We start from the raw sequence: 19,966 nt of genomic DNA, 5'->3' as shown, positions 1-19,966 counted from the left end.
CCAACAGCTGTGCTGTCTCTTTGTGCTGGCCCAGAGAACTCAGGTATCAAGCACACATCAATGGGCTTAGGGGAGAGAGCCCCTAACCTTGGGGAGGGTACGTGAACCAGTTCCAGCCCAGGAAGTATAAGGGGAATGTGCTGAGGGGAAGGCATGGAGGAGAGATGCCCTACCTGTGTCACCCCCTGGCGGGGCCACCCTCTTCCTCCTACCTTTGAACACAGTTATGTGAGGACGGACGCTTGGACCAGCTGCAGCCAACCTGCAGCCATGAGGGGAGGACCACGACAATCTCAGATACCCCCACCCAGAGCCCTGGATCCCTGAGCCTCTGAGCCTGCCTCCTACCTCCAACTTCCTGATGGCCAAGAAAATCAACCCCCTAATGAAAACTGGTTTAAACTGGGTATTTTGTTTCTTTCTACCTAAAATATCCAAGCTGATAAACCCGGTTAGAGGCTGGGGCTATAAAAGCAGGAGTTATCATATTTTGCTTGTTTATACGATGCTCTGAAGTCTAAATCTATGTGCTTTCTCTCAGAGTACCCTAGAACCCCTTAGAGGGAATCCAAGTCACAGCCCAAGGGGAATCCTTCACCTTTCATCTTTCCCCAATCACAACCATCCCAAAGGAGACAGGCCAGACGCCCTGTGAAATATCCTACCTTGGCACCGAGAGTTGGGAAAAGAGAGAAACATAAAGCCACTTCCTTCCTGCTGTCCCTAATGAAGAGATTCCTAATAAACGGCTCAGTTTGGTTTGCCTGACACGATTCGGTTGAGGAGAGCTCAAGAGAAAGCCCTCCCATGAAGCCAATAGAAAGAGTAAGAGCTGCATGTGGTGAAACACTTGGTAAAGGATACAGTCTTGAGCTCAAATGATAGCAAGAAACCTCAGTGGGTCCCAGGGACTCTCAAGGCACCAGTATCAGTGGGTGACATGCTATAGCGAACCGAGCCTGGATCTTAGAAAAGGTGGCAACTTTTGGAGAGACGTCCCAAGTATATGGTGGAGCCTATTGCAAAGCAGCCTCTACTCCTGACCTTGGTTGAACTTCAAGTCCTTCAAGTCAGGGACCCTCTCCTTATTCCTCTAGTCAGTTTGGGATCCAAAGTATCTACCTTTCAAAGTCGCTGTGAGGATTAGAGATGATGTATGTAAAGCTCCTAGCACTGAGCCTGGCACACAGTAGGTCCGTAGTACATGAGAGCTGTAGTGTTTCTGAGTTCAGCACCGAGCAGCCGCCCTCAGCGGTAGAAGGTGAGGGACCACAGTTAGAGTCAGCATCAGTGTCTCCTGAGGTCAAACTGGAGTTAGAGTCTACAGTGAGAGTCAGATTGGTGCTCTGCGGTCAAATCTAGAGAGATCCAGAGAGAGAGCATCAAACAAGATAGACTCTGAAAACGGGCACAGCCACACACCAGAATCGTCATGTGTCTGAGGCTGGAAAGGGTTGCTGGCAACGAGGTTCATTCACCTGAACTCCTGCAGGTGCACATAGACAGGGCCAAGGGCAGCCATGATGAGTCTAGAGGTCTTGAGGGCAGCTCAGAACACCGGCAGCCCATCACCCACTGAGCTGCCCTTCTGCACACTCCAAGCCTTGTGGAAGCCAGGACCAGTCCCAGGGTGAGCCTTGAAGGACCCTAAATGTTTACCTGCTTCAAAGCATCCCTACCACTCCTTCTGTGGTCAAATTGCATTTAGACACTCATTGTGCTAAATGGAAGATGTCACAACATGCTGAATTCATCAGACATTGAACTGCAAATCTACTCATGCCTAAAATATATCTATTACTGCCCCTCACTGCCTATATGTAAAGTCCTTAGTCTTCAGTTTGGTAAAAGACACCCATGATCCGCCTGCTCTCCAGCTGTCTCTCTCCTCTCTCCCCACCTCGCACCCTTAATGCTCTATTCACACGTGACTACACTTAACACCAAGTGCCCTCTATGTCGTTCTTGCACTTCCTGTTCCCTCTGCCTGAAGTGCACTTCCCTACCTTGTAGACTCCAAAACATCTCCTCTCTCAAGATTCAGCCTAGCTCATCTTTGTCTACCTTTCCCTAAGCACCCTCCAGGCGGGAATGACCAGTCTCTTTTGGTCACCCTCATTCCCACACATACTTCTATTATACTACCTAGAATACTTTATAACACTGGGTTCACTTTCCATGTCTGTATCGTCTCCCCTAGACTATAAAGTCCTAAGGGCTGGGGCTGCATGTGGTCTTTGTGTCTGGCCCAGAGGCGCTGATTCATGTTTGTAGAGTGGATGCATGGGTGGCTGGATAAGGACCAGTGTGCATCTGGCCTCTGGTAATACAGGGATGAAAGCTCTTTCCCTGCCCTCAGGGAGCTCACTGTAGATGACAGAAAGAGAGTAAAAAAGAACAATGAAATGGCATGAGTCAGAGTACAGCATGTTGTGTGAGCTCAGCTGAGGGGCACCCAACCCAGTGGGGAAAAGAGATCTGTGTTCGGGGGTACTACCTAGAGGAGTCAAGCCATGATCTGGGTCGTGTTGGACCAGCAGGAGTCCGCCACACAGAAATGGGGGCCGGGGCACCATGGACAGAGAGGGGAGCAGGTGCAAAGGCTCAGACTCGAGATAGCTGTGGGATAAAGGAGAAATGTGGGGCAAAGGCAGTGACGTGGCTAAGGCAGGGAGGACCAATCACACAGGGCCATATTCCCACTAGGGAATCTGGAGTTTATCCTGGAGAAAAATGGAAGTTTCCTAAGAAAAAGAGAGAACGTGACAGGATGTACATACACAAAGATCATCCCAGCAGCCGTGTCAGGCCAGGCAATGAGGTCAAGGTGGAGATTCTAACAAGATCTAGCAAAGAACTGATGAGGGCTGGCCCAAGGCAGGGGCCGTCAGACTGGAGAGCTACTTAGGAGGCAAAATTGTTAGAGTTTGGTCACTCTGCATAAATAAAAAGCAGGGAGCAGGGGAAGAAGCAGCAGTCAAGATGCCTCCCAGGTTCCTGCCCTGGCTGATGGATAGATGACAGTACTCCCGGGAGGATAAGCAGGGAGGGAAGAGACAGGAGGTTGCCTTCCATTTTGGTCACGCAGAGGCTGAGACGCCTGAGGAACCCCAAGCGGGTCTTCTCAGTAGGCAATGAACTATCAATTCCTGAGGCTTAGGAAAGAGTTCTGGATGAGAAAAATAAATGTGGAAGTCATCAACAAAAAGATGACAGCCACCTTTCTGGAGCCACGTGTGCAGACAAAATCTTTCAAGGAGGGTGTACACAGAGTGAGAAGAGGACCAAGCCCCAGGATATATCCCACGTGCGGGCAAAACTGAGGAAGAGGCTGAGACAGAATACCCAGAGACACAGGAAGGAGAAAGAGATCAAGCTGCAGAGGACATTGGGAACAAGAGAGCTGGGGGGAGGAGGGGAAATGGAGAGACAGTGATCTACGGGGTCAAATCCTGCAAAGCGGGCAAGTAAGCAACAGAGCCTGAAAAATGCTCATTTGTGGCCAGATTGTCCCAGCCCTCAACAGCCTGCGGTACAAATGAGATCGCATTAATAGTAATAGCCCGTATTTCACATTTCACATGGATCACTAGCTTGTTGCCAACTATCTGCGGAGCAGGACCTCCACTGCCTTGAAAAAAGTCCTTGCTTCCCAGTATTTCTGGGAGTGCCTGGGGGTGCACAAGCCCAAGAAGAGCCCTCACGTCTCTTCCACACACACCCCCTCTTGACGTCCACAGCACTCCAGGACGGCAGCCCCCATGGTGGCTGCCCACCCTGAAATACCCCCGAGATCCATGGGTTCCATCTCCTGACGTGCCAAAGCTATAAACTCATGATGTTAACACAACAGAGTATTCTATGCTTTGAATTCTCCACTGAAGAGAAGCCACGGCACTTTCTGAAAAGTGGAGAAGACGCCCCCTCTTTGCCATCTGTTTTTGTTCCAAGTCTCATGAAAAGGCCTTCTTCAGCTGTGTCCCGTGGCCATCCGTCCTAAGGCTTCAGACACCAGTCCCTGGGCCTCAGCGGTAGGGCAGACAACAGAAGCCCTCTCCTCCCACACCCTGATCTCTGCCCGAGGTACCCAACCCTCCAGGGACCCTATGCAAACAGATCCTTTGGGAGTTTCACTCCACCAGTTTATCAGAAACTCCACACCCACACTTCTGGGTTAGTCTCAGGCAGGACACCTGGCTGCAAGGTGATTTAGCAACGTGGTGGTCATGATCGACGTTGGCCAAAGGAGTTTCAGCAGAACGGTTGAGAAGGAGGTCAGACTGCACTGAGGTGAGGAGAGGATGGGAGGTGGGTCACGCTCAGATGGCAAACATAACAGCAAGTCCTATGAGACTTGGCTTTTCGGGAAGGGCAGGAAAGCAGGGTCGAGATGGAAGGTGGTGGTGGTGGTTTGTAACAAGGCAGAGACTTGACCACAGTCACATGCTGAGGAAAAAGAGCCAGCAGAGCGGGAGGGGCTACGCCCAGACGCTGAGAAGAAAGCGGTTCGGAGGGAAGTGCCCGGCGCGAGGCGTGCTGCGGACCCTTGCGCGGGAGAGAAGAAGGCGGCCCTGAGGAGGCCCCGGGCTTCAGCGAGGGGCCCGGCCACAGGAGTCCGAGCGAAAGGACGAAACGAAGAGAGACAACAAGGACTCTGCCAGGAGCTTATTCGGGAGAAAATGAAGCTGCAAGTCCCAAGACTGAGTGGACCCGTCACCTCAGGCCTCCCGCCCCAGCACATTCTTTCTGGTGCCAGAGATCTCGTATCTTAGTGCCTCTCTGTGACTCACAATCTGGGATTCTTGCTTTGCCATTTAATTTTAGTAATAATTAGAGTTGCTTCCAGGAGTCAATTTTCCTCCCTTCTCTCAATCATGCTATGCTTGGGATTCTGACGTGGCAATCAGTGAAGGTGTGCAGCTCCAGCTTGGGCCCTAGTTTCCGTGGAAAACCTCCTGGGGAAAAGGACAGTTCCCTTTTCAAGGAGGTTTTTTTCCTTGCTTTGTTTATTTAACTTACTGCACATGGAGAGGTCAGAACTGGCCCTAGAATAAAAGACTTCTCTCGCCCCACTCGGGAGCGTGGGCACCACAGGGAAGAGCATCAGGTCCTAAGCGTCTTACCACACTCAGGTGAATGTGAGAAGTGGGTTATTACACCCCTTAGACTCACAACAGTGAAAACCAAGGGTCACACACAGAGGGTCAAACAGAGAAAAAGACCTTCATTGGACCTGCAGGTTGAAACGTGGGTTTGTGTTGGAATTCACTTCCATGCTAAAGTGCAGTTCAAGGGTCACAAACTCAAATGCTTAGGGACGCACAGCAGGTGTCTGGAAGGCGTGAGCCAGCCCGGAGGGGGGTGGGGGGTGGGGGGCGGGCAGTGGCATACCTGAGCCGCTGTCTGCCCTACCCAAAGAACAACAACTCCTCAGCCCCAGCTGCTGCCACAAATGAAGACTACCTGACTTTTCAGAGAGAGGTCGCGGGTCCAGATTCTTTTGTGAAATCTCCAGATGTTTAAAAGTGGGGAACTAATTCCACTAAACAGTGACCGCGACAAACAGTGCAGGCCAAGCAAGACGGGACACAGAGTCACCATCTGAATTTCACTCCTTCTAAAGAGATTTCGGCGCATTCTGTTTCTTGAATGATTCTGTTTGCATGTGTTTTTAGAAACTGTGTCTGAGACAACAAAGGTTTGACTCTGCCTTCTCCGCCCCCTCCCTGGGGCTGGGCTGCACACTTTCTGCTTCCCCAGAGAGTGACAAGACTCTGTTCCCTTCCCAAGAGCAGGCGCTCCTGAAAGGGCTGAGGACAATGACACCCTGGACATAGCTACTGATGATGACATACCAGCGGGCGTTCCTCCGAAGCTCTAGCTGCTGAATCACTCCAGACTGAAACGACTTCAGGACTGGCCCTTTAAAAATCGAGCGCGCTACCGGGCAAACTCCTCCTCCAGGGAGGTTCCTTTAAATAAGAGCCAGCTGGCCAGGGCCCCGCTTTTCTCCCAAGCAATACCTGCAATCGAGGTTTCCTCCCCAGGAGATAGCAGCCTGTGAGCATGGCTCAAGCATTTGTGAACAGTAAAATCCAGCCTGGGAAGGTAGTTGTGTTCATCAAGCCCACCTGCCCCTACAGCAGCAGGGCCCAGGAGCTCCTCAGCCACTTGCCCTTCAAACAAGGGCTTTTGGAATTTGTCGATGTCACAGCTCGCAGTGACACCAACGAGATTCAAGATTATTTGCAACAGCTCACCGGAGCCAGAACGGTGAGCCTGGGGTTTCCTTCTAAAAGGCTGGGGAGGAGGCTCCCAGATTCCTTTTTCTTGTCGGGGCTGTGAACGTGGTATGCCTGTGCCTTTCTCTAGGACACCGCTAAGGTTCTGTCTGTCACTCCAGGCGGCTGGAGGGCTGTGCAGGTGGGGGAGGGCGCCTGAGAGAGGACACTGCTTCCTTGAATGGACGGCTGGACTTCGGCCAACGGTGCTCAGATCAGAGGAGGGAGCACAGCTGACTGTGTTGGGCGTCAGGGGCAGCGGGCCCAGCAGCCGCCCAGGAGTCACTGAGGAACTATCTGGACTCTTTGTTTCAAGCGCTGACAGTCTGCGCGTGCAGGGCTGGGGTGGAAGGAGGCATGCAGGGGCCATGTGTGATCGGTGCGTTTCTGTTGTGCAAGAATCGCGTGCACTCTGCGTGCACAGGGCCAAGTGGGATTTGCTGTCCTTCCATCTTTTCTCTAGGCTCTCTTTAACCTTCATCTAAATCGCTCATTCTTCCCTATCTTATCTAACTCCTCCCTCTGGAAACATCTAACGGCTCATTAGTGCTCCTTAATCTAAATTATGGGATGTTTCCAGGCCTGTTAGGGAGTCCAGAGGCCAGAGCTCCGGATGGCTCTCACAATGGTTTGCTGTGTGATCCTGGTAAGTCACCAGCTCTGTGACTCTCAGGGACCTCCTGGCTGCAGCACCAGGCTGGAGGAGGTGACCGCTACATCCCTTCTTGCTATAAGTAGACAGTGGGACCCTAAGAACCGCTGTCCTTTACGTGAACAGCCTTCCTCTTCCTCAGCACCCACGGCTTCCCAGTGAGATAGCCAGCCAACCAGATCGCCAGCATCAGTTCAGGTGGTAAGTCCTGTCCCACCAGGTCACCCAAACTCCCTTTCAGGGCGCACATTCTAGGACACAGCGCTTGCAGAAGCACATATCCTAGCTCAGGTTTAGTTTGACTTACCGTGTTCTTTCTGGCTTCTCAGTGTAAAGCCTGGGAGGCTGTTCTGTTCTTCCCGCCTCTCCAGTCAGAAATCAGCCTTCTGGTGCAGGAAGAGGCAAAACACGCTACCCCCATTGCTTCCAGGGCCCCTGCTGTGAGCTGAGGACCCTCGTCTCTGGAAGGAGGGAAAGGGCAGTGTAAGGACGCCTGTGGGCCCCGCTGTGAGGCATCCCTCTGGGCCAGCGGTTCCCAAATGTTGCTGCTCATTAGAATCACCTGAAGCGCTTTTAAAAAAAAAATTCCCAATGCCCAAGTCACACCGCATGCCAATTAAATCACAATATGGGAGGGGGCAGCTAGGCATCAGCAGTTTTAAAGATCCCTAGGACATGGATACACACATTGAGTTATAAGATGAATAAGTTCTGGGGATGTAACGTCCAGCATGGTGACTATAGTTAGTAATACTGTATCGTATGCTTGCAGTTTGCTACGAGATTAGATCTCAAGTGTTCTCACCACACACACGTGCAAATGGTAGCTGTGAGGTTATGGGTATGTTAATTAACTTGATTGCGGTAATCATTTCTTAATTTAGTATATGTGTATCAGACCATGACATTGTGTACCTTAAATACACACATATTTATCTGCCAGTTATACCTCAAAAAATCTGGAAGTGAAAATAGAGTTTCTCTCCTGTCAAAAAAATAAAAAGGTAATTCTAATTTGCAACCAGGTTTGGGAGCACATCTTTCAGCCCGGCAGCACCTACTCTCTAGCAGGAAAAACAAACCACTTCACGCATTCATTCAACACCTGTTTTTTCAATTCATTGTAAAGCAACACTTTTTCTTCTAGTGGTCTTTTGTTTTTGAATTTTTCAAAATACTTTTCACAGGTTCTTGAGTCCTGAATGACATTCCTCCAAGGGGAAAAACAAACCCTTTGAAGTTGTATACTTCATGATCCCGAACAGTGAAGGGTTTCTATTAGAAGAGACTGGAAACCTTGAGAGCTGTCGCTATCTTTGCTTATCCTGGGATGCCTGTGTGCTGTGCAAATAGTAGGAGCCCAGCAAGACTTGACTGATTACAGAGACGTAGGCCTTCTATCAGGCCATGTACTGGAGAAACTGGTTCTGGTTTCGCCATAGCCACAGCTCCTAGATCAGTGCGTTCACTTATTCCTTTTCCTGATGTTCTTTCTTTATGTAAATCCAAGTTTCTGACCTCTATCATTTTCCTTTTCTCTGAAGAACGTCTTTGAATGTTCCTTACGAGGCAGCTCTTTGGGCAACAAATTCCCTCAATTTTTGTTTGTTTGAGAAAGTCTTTTTCTCCTTTGGTTTTGAAGGATAATTTTGCTAGATACAACAAATATTTTTAAGCACCTACTACACTAGGTGCTTTTCTGGACATTGGAAATACTGCCATGAACAGAACAAACAAAAATGACTGCCTTTGTGGAACTTACATTCTAGTAAATGCAATTAATAAAATAGTATGTTGGAAGGTGGTAAGTGATGTGTGCTATGGAGAAAAAAACAGACAGGAAAGGCAGGTGGGCTGTAGGCAGCAAGGTACGGTTTTAAATGGAGTCATCAGGGCCTCACTGATTTTAGTAGATCTCTAAAGGGAGTGAGGGAGCAAGGCATGCAGAAATGTAGCGGTAGGGCATTTCATGCAGTGGGAACAGCAAGTGCTAAGGTCCTGGGGTAGAAGTATGCCTGGCAAGGAGGCCTCCATGGGTGGAACATTATGAGTCAGGAGGAGGTGAGGTCCGAGAGATCACGCGGTATAGGTTGGCGAGGCCTTTCAAGCTATCACACGGAGTGTGCTTGTGACGGGAGATGAGATGCCACTGAAGGGTTTTGAGCAGAGGAATAACCCTATCTGACTTGATTTTGAAAGGGTCACTCCAGTGGCTGTGGGGAAAGAGACTACAGGAAGGCCAGGGTGAGGGTTGAAGCTGGGAGACCTCTGGAGGCTAGAGCAGTAATTCAGATGAGAAAAGATGGTGGCTTGTACCAGGGAGTAGCCAAGGAGGTGCTGCAGAGTGTTGGGAGGCTCTGAGTAACACCAGAGTGCAGGAGATGCCACCTAGCTGGAGCTGGGGCTGGAGAAAGCTCCGGGAGAGGAAGGGCCCCAGAATTCCCAAGCTTGCTTTTATGGTGGCAGTTCTCTGCTTCTTGGCAGTAACAGACTCAAGTTCCTCCGAAGAGGCGGATGGGCCAGGAGGGGAGGGCACGGAGGACGAGTCTCCCTTCCTCAGCTGCATCAACAGCTTCCTGTTTTGTCACCACAGCCTCCCACACTGTCCTGCTGCCAACTGATCACACTGACCACAGCCAACTGTTGCCTAGCCTAGAGGGTGGGTGTGAGGGCAACGGGGCCTTTCAGCTCTCAGGCAAGCCAGCTTGCGTGCCAGATGGTCTGCACAGAAGTCCGCCTTGATCATGTTTCAGGGCCTGCCTCAGGTGGCTGGGGGCTGCTGCAGAGCTGTGTGTTCCCAAAGCCTCAGTTACCGCAGGAGGAATGAACCACTATCAGTGCCAACCAGCGGTTTGCAGATGTGACCGCTGAGAGTCAGCATCACCTGGGAACTTGTCAAAATGCAAATTCTTGAGCCCCAGCCCGGATCTCCTGTATCAGAAATGTGTGGGGAAGGAGTAGAAACCTATGTTTTAACAAGCCCTCTGCAGTTCTGATGCAGGGTTCAAGTTTGAGAACAGCTATCTGAGAAGACTCCTTACTCCTCAGGGCCTTCTCTCCAAATAACTGAACTCTAACCCCCTGGGCCAGCACCCTGGCCAAAGGTGGAGATGTGGCAAGTGGCAAGAGGAGTGACCATTGCTCAATTCTTTCTGAAAATAACAGAATTGACAGAAGTTCAAGAATGAATACATCTCGTCCTTATTGAAAGCTCAGATGAGTTTTACTCATTTAGGTAATGGCTTCAACAGAAGGAGCCCTGTATTAGAATTACATTAGGATTCTGTTTTATTTACCATTGCAACTGACCACAGCCAACTGTTCCTGGGGAGATAGAAGCCAGAAGGCCCCCAGCAATTTGAGAGGTGCTTTATTTTCCCTAAAATGGCCAGATCCAGGGGGCAAGTTAGGTCTCTGACCTATGTTTCTGCATATTCTTCCAGCTAGTAAAAAAGCAACGCTGCCTTGGTGGCACTTCCACTTGCAAGGCCCCCACACAGGCGGGCAGTGCAGGCGGGACGGGCGTCACCTTGTGTGACTGAGGTGGACATGACCAGGCTTTCTCGCCAGAACACAGTCCTGTGTGCTCTTCCCCACTCTTGGGACATAGGAAATAGCCATGGCAATGGAGTGTAGGAGTCTTTCAATTGGGGGCCTTAATTTTTAAAGCCTACTTCCACCCAGACCCCCTTCTTAATAAAAATAAGGTTAAGGACTTACCTGAAATAATCCTGCCCTTTTTCTCAACTCTCACACTTAAAAAAAAAAAGTCATCTGAACATGCACCCCAATGTTCATAGCAGCATTATTGACAGTTTCCAAGATATGGAAGTCACCTAAGTGTCCATCAACAGATGAATGGATAAAGAAGATGGGGTGTATATATATATATATATATATATATATATATATATAATGGAATATTAATTACTCAGCCATAAAAAAGAATGAAATAATGCCATTTGCAGCAACATGGATGGACCTAGAGGGTATTATGCTAAGTGAAATAAGTCAGACAGAGAAAGACAAATACTGTATAATATCACTTATATGTGGAATCTGAAAAAATACAACAAATTAGTGAATATAACAAAAAAGAAGCAGACTCACAGATATAGAGAACAAACCAGTGGTTACCAGTGGAGAGAGGGAAGGGAAGAGGGGCAATACAGGGGTAGGAGATTAAGAGGTACAAACTATTATGTATAAAATAAGCAACAAGAATATGTTGTATAACACGGATAATATAGCCAATATTTTATAATAAGTGGAATATAATTTATAAAAATTTTGAATCACTGTGTTGTACACCTGAAACTTATATTGTACATCAACTATACCTCAATTTAAAAATGCATCTGAATTACTATGCCTTCTGAGGAAAGTCAAAAGCTTTGGAAATATTCTTGCCGCCTTCTGTCTTTCACCTCTCCTGCCCCTTCTGGTATGTTCCTAGTGTTCTGGGAGAGGACCTGCTTGCTCCTGACCACTCAGGGTACCCGCATTGTGGTTGTTTCTTCACTGCCAGTCAGCCTTTCTGTAACATCCCTGGCCTGGAATTTGCCTGAGCCACAGTGAAAAGACTTCCTCCTCTCTCCTCCTTCCAAGAGCCACCTAGAAACCTGGAACACGCCTTACCTAGCAGCAGGGAGGGAGCCTGAGGTTGACTCAAGATGAACATGTTCAGCAGGTAGAATGACTGTGTCAGCCTGGCTGACCCTGGGCCACCCACCCATGCCAGGTGTGAAACCAAAGCAGATGCATGTCCTTGCTCCCGGGGCTGCAGCACTTAAACATCTTATGATGGGCCAGGTATTAGAGAAGGAGATTCAGACACCACCACCCCTTCCCCAGCTGAGGACAGAGCTCACAGATGAGAGAGACGACTCTAATAAACTGTGAGTCTAAAATCAGAGACAGAGAACTGATGCAAATACTTTTCCAGCTATACTTAGAGACAGACTCCTTTCTGGTTGCCATGGGTCAGTTTAAGGGCTCAGGTGTGGTCCCAGCTGTAGAGAAACCAGAATTCAATCAGGGTGGTCCAGCTGCGGCCAACCAAAACTCTTTCCCTGAAACATAGAGTAAAATTTTTAAATCCCTTTGACAAGTTAGACAATCTCACACACACAGAACATTCTATTTGAAAAGCATCTTGGCTTAAGAAGGTTCTTGAATGAATAATTTTATGCGTATAATAAAGTTCTGCCCTGAAAGAGTATACATGAGGAGGTTGTGAAGTGATTTGAAAAGCTTTGGATCATGGGAAATATTTAGAGGAAGGATAAAATGTCTAATCTAATAATGATGTTCTCTAAATGTCCTGGCTTGTTTGCTTTTTTAGGTACCTCGGGTCTTCATCGGTCAAGAGTGCATAGGTGGATGCAATGATCTAGTAAATATGCATGAGAAAGGGGAGCTCTTGACAAGGCTAAAGCAAATTGGAGCTCTACAATAATTATAGGTGAGTGACAGGTGGGACGCTGGGCCAGGAACACTGGGAGATGGTGGAATTGTACCGCCACGTTTTATTACAATCTAGGAAGGCACTCTGGATAGGGAAAGAATGATCGGGGTGATCTGAGGAACTGTGATGTCATGTATGAGTTTCCCATTTTACAAATGGGTTAATTTCATCAATGGGAGGAAAGCTTTTCACTCAACCTTCATTTAACAAATATTTATTTAGCACTTACTATGTGCCAGACACTGTACGAGGCACTGGGAATACAGAGATGAACAAAAAGATAATATGGAACTTATATTCTAGAGAGGCAGACTGATTCAAAACAAGTAAATAATTCCTGAAACAAATGAATAATTTGATAGAACATAGCAGGGGGATGGGGAGCAAATTAAGCTAATGTAGTAAGGGAAGGCCTTTTTCAGAGGGGCTGGTTGAGCTGAGACCTGATTGACAACATGGAGATGGCCATGTACAGATGAAGCAGAAGGGCTTTTCGGGCAGAAGGAATAATAGCAAGTACAAAGGCCCTGAGGTGACAAGTATGGAATATTCAAGGAACTGAAAGCAAGACAGATCAGACTGAGTGAAGCGCAGAAAGAAGGAAAAGTAGTAACAAATGTGGGCAAGGACCAGAGCACACAGGCCATGGGAAGCAACCTAGATTATTCTAAGTGCAATGTGAAATCAAGGTAAGTTTTGCTTTACCTGTGTTCACCCTGCAAATCCATTCAATCTAATTGGCTTCCCAAATGACAAAACAGAGTTTTCTAAAATTGTAACTTAAAGGAGATCTTTGACTGAATGGAAAACCACAGGGTGATGAATTCTTCAGAAAGGAAGCAAGATACCTTTGGGGTCTGATGGACTCTCCTCCCCGCAGCTCTTGTTAGTGCAAGCTAGCTTCTAAGCAGGCCAATTGCACTGACTCACATGTGGAAAGACTCTGTTTTAGCCAAAGGAGAAAGGGGTTCAAATTAAAATGTTCTTTGAAGAGTATTTATTGCCCACTAATTAATAATTAACCCTTGAGCAATGAGTACGTATAATTTGTGGTGGTTACTCAGAATAGCAACAGGAAGTGACAAAACAAGGTCTGAAAAATGCAACTGAATCCCTTGAAATAAAATAGTCAATGTTATAAACTTTTAATCACAATTCTACAACATCATCCCCTCAAATAAACACTGTGTCTGTTTGGGTTAGCTTTCTGGCCTCACCCCATGCACAAAGCACTCAAAACCCAATTAACTGCTGTACCAAATGTTTCCTTTTCTGGAACACTCTTTAGCAATTTAGGCTTAGATGAGAATGAGAGAAAACTTACAACTTTCCTGGGAAGGTGGGAAACACCATTTCCCCAGCTACCTCTATGTTGGCATGGGCACTAGAGTCTGCCATATTCCCCAGGTCTCTTTATCTGCATTGTCCTTCCGTATATTATACTCTCAGTATTCTACTGGCAACTTGCATCTCAAGGCCATCTGTAACCGATTATGCTTAAACAGCAAGAGTAAATGTTCTGGTAATGAAAGGGAAATGAGAGGAATTGATCTTTTCCAAGAAAATCCAATTCTTTGTATTTTTTCCTAGCAGAGCAGACCCCAGGCTGATATCCCCCTTGAGAGCTGGATGGCATTGCAGATACTGACACCACTTCCTGATGGATGGACCTGGGGCTACGTTTACCCAGCTACAGCAACTGTTTACTTAAAAGTTTGAAATATGTTAACGCAAATAAAGTGGGTGGGGGGCATTCTGGGGGCAAAAAACAGCTTTTTCTTCTTTTGACTCAGTATTAAAAGGGGACCAACTTGCCCAAAACAACAGGTCTGAGAAGTTCGATGGGTGTCTCAGGTTTCTTGTGGATTGCCCCTTTGGTTTCCAAAAAGACAAGATATGCTTAGGATTCACTCACTGACCCAAAAGATGTTCCTTCTCTTTGGCACATGTTCCTTACTACGTGTTCTCCACATGCTGGGGCTCCTCTACCTCAACACCAGTGTTTCTCAACCAAGTATATCCCAGACCTCCTGGGTTGAATCTATAGTTGGTTTTCTGCTACTGTCCAAAGATTATTTTGTTGAGTTTGACTTTATAGAATTTGCATTATGAAATCAATAGATATTCTGAATATGCTTTATCAAAGGGTATCTCCTTAGCCACCATCCCCACCCCACCTCCTACCCCCTCCTACTGTGAGAATCACTGCCGTGAACCAGTTTTCTGAACCGTGACAACTCATAGACCTCATAGGAAATATTCAACAATTCCGTGAAGGGTCTGAGCACGCAGTCTGAGAGACGCCACTGAAAAGTTAAGCACGGTTGGTCTTCATTTTGGGCCACAGGGATCAGAGGTATAAATGCAGATGCTACGATCACGTGGCAACACTCTGTTATGTAACAGGTTGTCCAGGGAATCCTGAACAAGTGTGTATTAATTTGTTTATAAGCAAAAGTAAAACATAAGGGCTTCCCTGGTGGCGCAGTGGTTGAGTCCGCCTGCCGATGCAGGGGACACGGGTTCGTGCCCCGGTCCGGGAAGATCCCACATGCCGCGGAGCGGCTAGGCCCGTGAGCCAAGACCACTGAGCCTGCGCGTCCGGAGCCTGTGCTCCTCAACGGGAGAGGCCACAACAGTGAGAGGCCCGCATACAGCAAAAAAAAAAAAAAAAAAAGTAAAACAAAAAATTTTAAATGTTACATAGACAACTTGTATACCCACCTCCAAGAATATGTCTGTGAAAGTAGCCAAATTTGGGAAGCTCTGTTCTAAATGATTTTCTCTCTCTCCTTTCTTTCCCCCTCACTCTATGAAAACTTAAGAATTCCTTATTGTGAAAGTTATTCTAGAATTGCAAGCTTAAGTTAATTTCCCTCTGTAGTCTCTGGTATGAATGGTTAATTTCTTCTCTAATAAAGAAGTACCCGTGGATCACACAGTGATTTTTGTCCTATTCTTTTCTAGTTCTCAAGACCTTAAGGAATGTGATTATTGCAGAATATACCAATTTAAAGTGTTTTCATGTTCAACCCCTGCAGGCGCATGCTATTGTCCTTCACTGAGTAGAAACGGTTGGTGTAATTTTGTAAATTTCATAATTTGACTATGTCAACACTAGCCTATTGAATAATGTTTAGGATTCAGTAATAGTCTTTTTCATACCACATTCCATTTTCCTATTTCTCTCCTAATACTCTCGTAGTCTTGGCTTCCTCTCCCTTCCCTTATGCACCCTAACCACTCCCTTCAACCAGATGGCTGTGGATGATCGAGTAGGTTACACACCGCACAACACTATGAATGCCACCTCTGGAGGCTGTGCAGTGTGCAAACTGCACCGTCCCTGATCACCTCCCGACCACTTGCCTGCTCTTTCTTTCACATTTCTATGTCCTTGCTCATTGTGTTCCTTCCTCCTGAGATACCCTTTCTTATCCTTTGTTCTTCTTTCAAACCCTGCCTTCACGGCCTGATTTACAGACTCTCTCCTCTGGACCTACCCTCTCCTCTCACTGCCTCTTGACTAAAAAAAGTCATTGCTCCTTCTTCTGTAATCTTAAAACATCAGGCTGTATTGTAGTTAATCATCTGTACTGGTCTCTCACCATATTCAGAAATACTCAAAGGCAGTAGCCTCGACGTAAAAACCTTCATATGCCCAGTTTCTAGCACAGAGGTTCTATTTTATCAAAGCAATACATGCATGTGGTTTAAAATGTCAGACAACACTACAACACTACTCAAACCCCAGTCCTGGCCACACATTTATCAGTTTCGTAGGTATTTAAGCTATTTAGAAATACTGTAAAATGTATTAGACATATATAAGAATATATAGAATGCATAGTTCTATTTAAATGAACACCCATGTAATCTGCTTCCAAAGTTAAGAAGTAAAGCACCCATATAACAGTGTGCTTCCAGAGGACTGATAAAGTACCTTAGAGGCCCAGGACTTCCCTGGCGGTCCAAGATCCCACATGCCGAAAGATTAAAAAAAAAAACGTACTGTAGAGGCCCATGTGCCCCCTCCCAATGTATCCCCTTCCTCCCTTCACAGAGATGATCTCTAGTTCATTTTGTTGTAATCATTCTGATCCTTTATAGTTCTACTTCCTACAATATCCCTCAGCAATACATTTTAGTTTTGAAAAGCAATAGCAAACACCAACCTAGCTGTGTAAGGAAAGGGCAATATTCTCACCATCAGATGGAGGGCCCCAGGAGAAGATAAGCTGAACAGAGGCTCTGAGTCATAGATTAGCTTCTGTTTCCCTGGGAGTTTACCAGAGGGGTATTCCCAAATGAGTCTTTGGAAACACTAGGCAACCCATGGCTGGGGAGGTTATTGTATGAACAAGTACTGGGCATCCCCCAGAAATATGTAATGGAAATGGGCTGCTCTGCATTTTCGGCTTCCATGGCCAGCCTCCAGCTTTCAGGAACAGGTCCAAGCACACTACGTCCATAGCAGTGTGTCAAGCCCATACCCCCTCTACTAGCCAAGGTTGTGTCATGGAGAACAGAAATGTCATCAACACAAGGCAAACTAAGTTCAGATAACAATCTGCTTCAGGCTCATTTAAGCATTCTCACCTCAAGTTAAAAAAAAAGACAACAGTTGAGCTCTCAACATGGGGCATTTCACTGCTCCAATCTGGACTGTTTGCTGTCCACGTCAGAGCACAGCTCTCTTCCTGGGATCTCCCTTCACTGTCATCCTGGGGATTCCATTGCTCTCTATCCTGAGTTGGATCTCCTGTTTCCCACACCCCATAAGTATTTGTTATAGCTAAAGTGCTGTAACAAAAACATAATGACAGTAGCTTATTTCTCTCATAAGAGTTCAGAAGCAAGCAGGTGGCTTTGCTCTCTGAAATCACAATCAACCCAGGGGTTGTGTGCACCTCTTCTGCTCATATCCCATTGCCCAGAAGTTAGCTGTGGGTGACACTAGGCAGTGGTGTCCCTGCTGGCAAGCCCCTTGCCCAGCTAAAACTCAGGGAGGTGTACATTGAAAGAAAATAGGAGTTTGGGATTAACAGATACACCCTACTATACATAAAATACATAAACAACAAGGACCTACTGTATAGCAGAGGGAACTATACTCAATATCTTGTAATAACCTATAATGGAAAAGAATCTGAAAAAGAACATATATATGTATATAAACGAATGATTTTGCTGTATACCTGAAACTAACACAACATTATAAATCAATTTCAATAAAAAGTTGTTTGTTTTGAATAAATAAATAAATGCTTAAAAAAAAGAAAGAAAGAAGAGGAGAATGGCTGTCAAAGGAAAATTAGCACATTGTATCTTTCTCTTTTTAGTCTTGTTCATTTTGGAGGACCATATATCCTCCATAAGTTTTAAGGAAGAGAATGGGAAGTAAACTTTTTGAAACCTTGCTTTTCTAAAACTATTTTTATTTGATTGATATTTGATTGACAGTTTACCTGGATAGAGCTTCTCGTTGGAAGTCATCTTCCTCTGGAAGTCTGAAGACACTGCTTATGGTCTTCGGCTTTCACTGTTGCTGTTAAGAAGTCTGAAGCCGTTCTCATTCTTGATGACCTGTTTGGTTTTCTTGTTTGTTTTATATTCTGGAAACTTAGAAAATCTCCCCTTTGAAATATCACAGTGATGTGCCTTGGGGAGGGTCTATTTTCATACACTTTAGTGGCTACTTGGAGGTTTGAAAGGCCCATTGGAGATTTTATTGGATTATTTTATGGATACTTTCCTCCCCTCCATTTTCCTTGTGTCCTCTTTCTGGAGCTCCTAGCAATCCGATACTGGCTTTCCTGGACTTGTCCTCTAGTTTTTGCTATATTTTCTCTCCTATTTTCTTTGTTTTATTCTGAGGGATTTACTCATTTTTCCCTCCTTGTTTTTCTATCAAGTTTTAAATTTCTGATAATGTTTTTAACTTTCAATAGCTCTTCAATATTATTTGAGTGTTTCTTTTTTTTCTAGAATTGTTTTTGCTTCATAAACGCAGTACCTTACCTTGCTGAGGTTATTGAGATTTTTTAAAACATTTTTACTGAGGTTTTTTTCCAACTGTGATTTTTTTCTTATTTCCAAGAATTTTTCCTTGTTCTCAGTTGTTTCCTTTTTAATATTTTTTTGTTCTTGTTTTATGGATGCAATCTTTTCTTTTCTCTCTCAAAGGATATTAATTATAGTTGGGGCTTTTTAAAAAAGCTGTCTTCTGATTCCAGCATTATCTCTGAGTTCCTATGTTCTGTTTCTGCTTAAATTTGAAGATCTTCCAATGTTCTGCATTGAACATTTGCAATCTGGCTGTGCGTAAATATTTAAGAATGAGGCACCAAAACCTGGTTGGAAGATTTGTGTGTGCATGAGTTGGGCTTGTCAACTTGCTGGGCTTCACCACAGAGCCTTTGTTCAAATGTCACCTTCTCAGCAAGTCCTCCCACATCACCCTATTTAAAATTTCACTTGGCATTCTCTATCCCTCTTCCTTGTTTTTTCTCTATAGCATTTATCACCTAATATGTTGTATAATTTGCTTATTTACTTTATTTACTATCTGTCTTCACCACTAACCCCTTGAGACCAGGAATTTGTGTCTGTTTATTTACTGCTGTATCTGCAGCCTCAAGAAGACTGCTTGCACATAGTAGGTACTTCATAAATATCTGTTAGGTGTTTGAATGAATGAATGAGTGAACGAATGAATGATTAGCTGCAGACCACCCATCTGTTAGCTCCCGGACGTTTTTCTTTTCAGCTGTTCAGTTTTCCAGGTGGGGGTTGAGGCATGCCACCAGGTTCTGGCTGCCAAGCAGGGGAAAGGGATTTGGCAGCCCCCTGGTCAGTGTGCAGACTCTCATGTAATCTTCTGTTTTCTGTCTGTTCCTTGCTGAGTAATTCTGTGTGATATACAGGAATAGAAAGCACTGTCATCCAAAGACCACCAAGAAGTTGGCACACGGGGTTGGCAGAGGGAAGCAACAAGAATAACCAGGCGAAAACTTCATAGCCAAAGCTCTATTCCTTTGGTTTACTTTAAAAAGCAAGTGATTCAATCTCCTGCATGTATCTCATTTTAATAACTGCCTTCAGTCTGCCCCTTCCAGCCTGGCCCCTGGAGTGGGACACCTGACAGCCATTCTTCCCAATTCAAGGTTGTCCAAAGAGATGGCCCTTAAGGGGAAACAACAGCCAGGGGTGATCAGTGTGGCCCAGATCACACTATTCATATCCCCAGTGGGTATCATTAGGCCATTATCTTGAAATTTGGTCGTAAGAGAAAGCCATGCTCCCTCATTCACTGCGCCATAACAATTTTTAGTGGGTCCTGGGAAATATTTTAAAGAATTGGGCTGAGATATTTTAACTAAAATCCCTTTGCTATATTAATAGTGATCTTTTCTTATTAAGTACATTGGACATTTGAAGGGGAAGAATTTAATCTTCCTAATTAGTGGAAGAGAATTCTGGCCTGGTCCCTTTAAGCATAAGTGATATTTAAACACGGGTCTATATTTACACATGATTTATGTTCCCTATCTGCAGGTGACTTTT

At 45.9% G+C, this 19,966-nt stretch overlaps 1 protein-coding gene across 1 annotated transcript; it reads left to right on the top strand.

Moving 5' to 3' along the window:
• Nucleotides 1–6,008: 6,008 nt before the first annotated feature.
• Nucleotides 6,009–15,337, top strand: GLRX (glutaredoxin). The gene is made up of 3 exons (XM_082650935.1): nucleotides 6,009–6,273; nucleotides 12,278–12,397; nucleotides 13,994–15,337. The coding sequence occupies exons 1-2, from the start codon at nucleotides 6,067–6,069 to the stop codon at nucleotides 12,389–12,391; spliced, it is 321 nt and encodes a 106-aa protein (XP_082507061.1). The 5' UTR covers nucleotides 6,009–6,066; the 3' UTR covers nucleotides 12,392–12,397; nucleotides 13,994–15,337.
• The last annotated feature ends 4,629 nt before the right edge of the window (nucleotides 15,338–19,966 follow it).

Source organism: Grampus griseus (assembly GCF_964374135.1).
Source record: "Grampus griseus genome assembly, chromosome: 3".
NCBI classification, from domain to species: Eukaryota; Metazoa; Chordata; class Mammalia; order Artiodactyla; family Delphinidae; genus Grampus; species Grampus griseus.
This window is presented reverse-complemented; position numbering and strand designations above follow the sequence as displayed.

Bases quoted from the DNA above. Each gene is read 5' to 3' on its own strand.
- GLRX (XM_082650935.1), top strand. From the start codon at position 6,067: ATGGCTCAAGCATTTGTGAACAGTAAAATCCAGCCTGGGAAGGTAGTT. The intron at 6,274-12,277 runs GTGAGCCTGGGG...TTGCTTTTTTAG, and splicing joins AGCTCACCGGAGCCAGAACG to GTACCTCGGGTCTTCATCGG.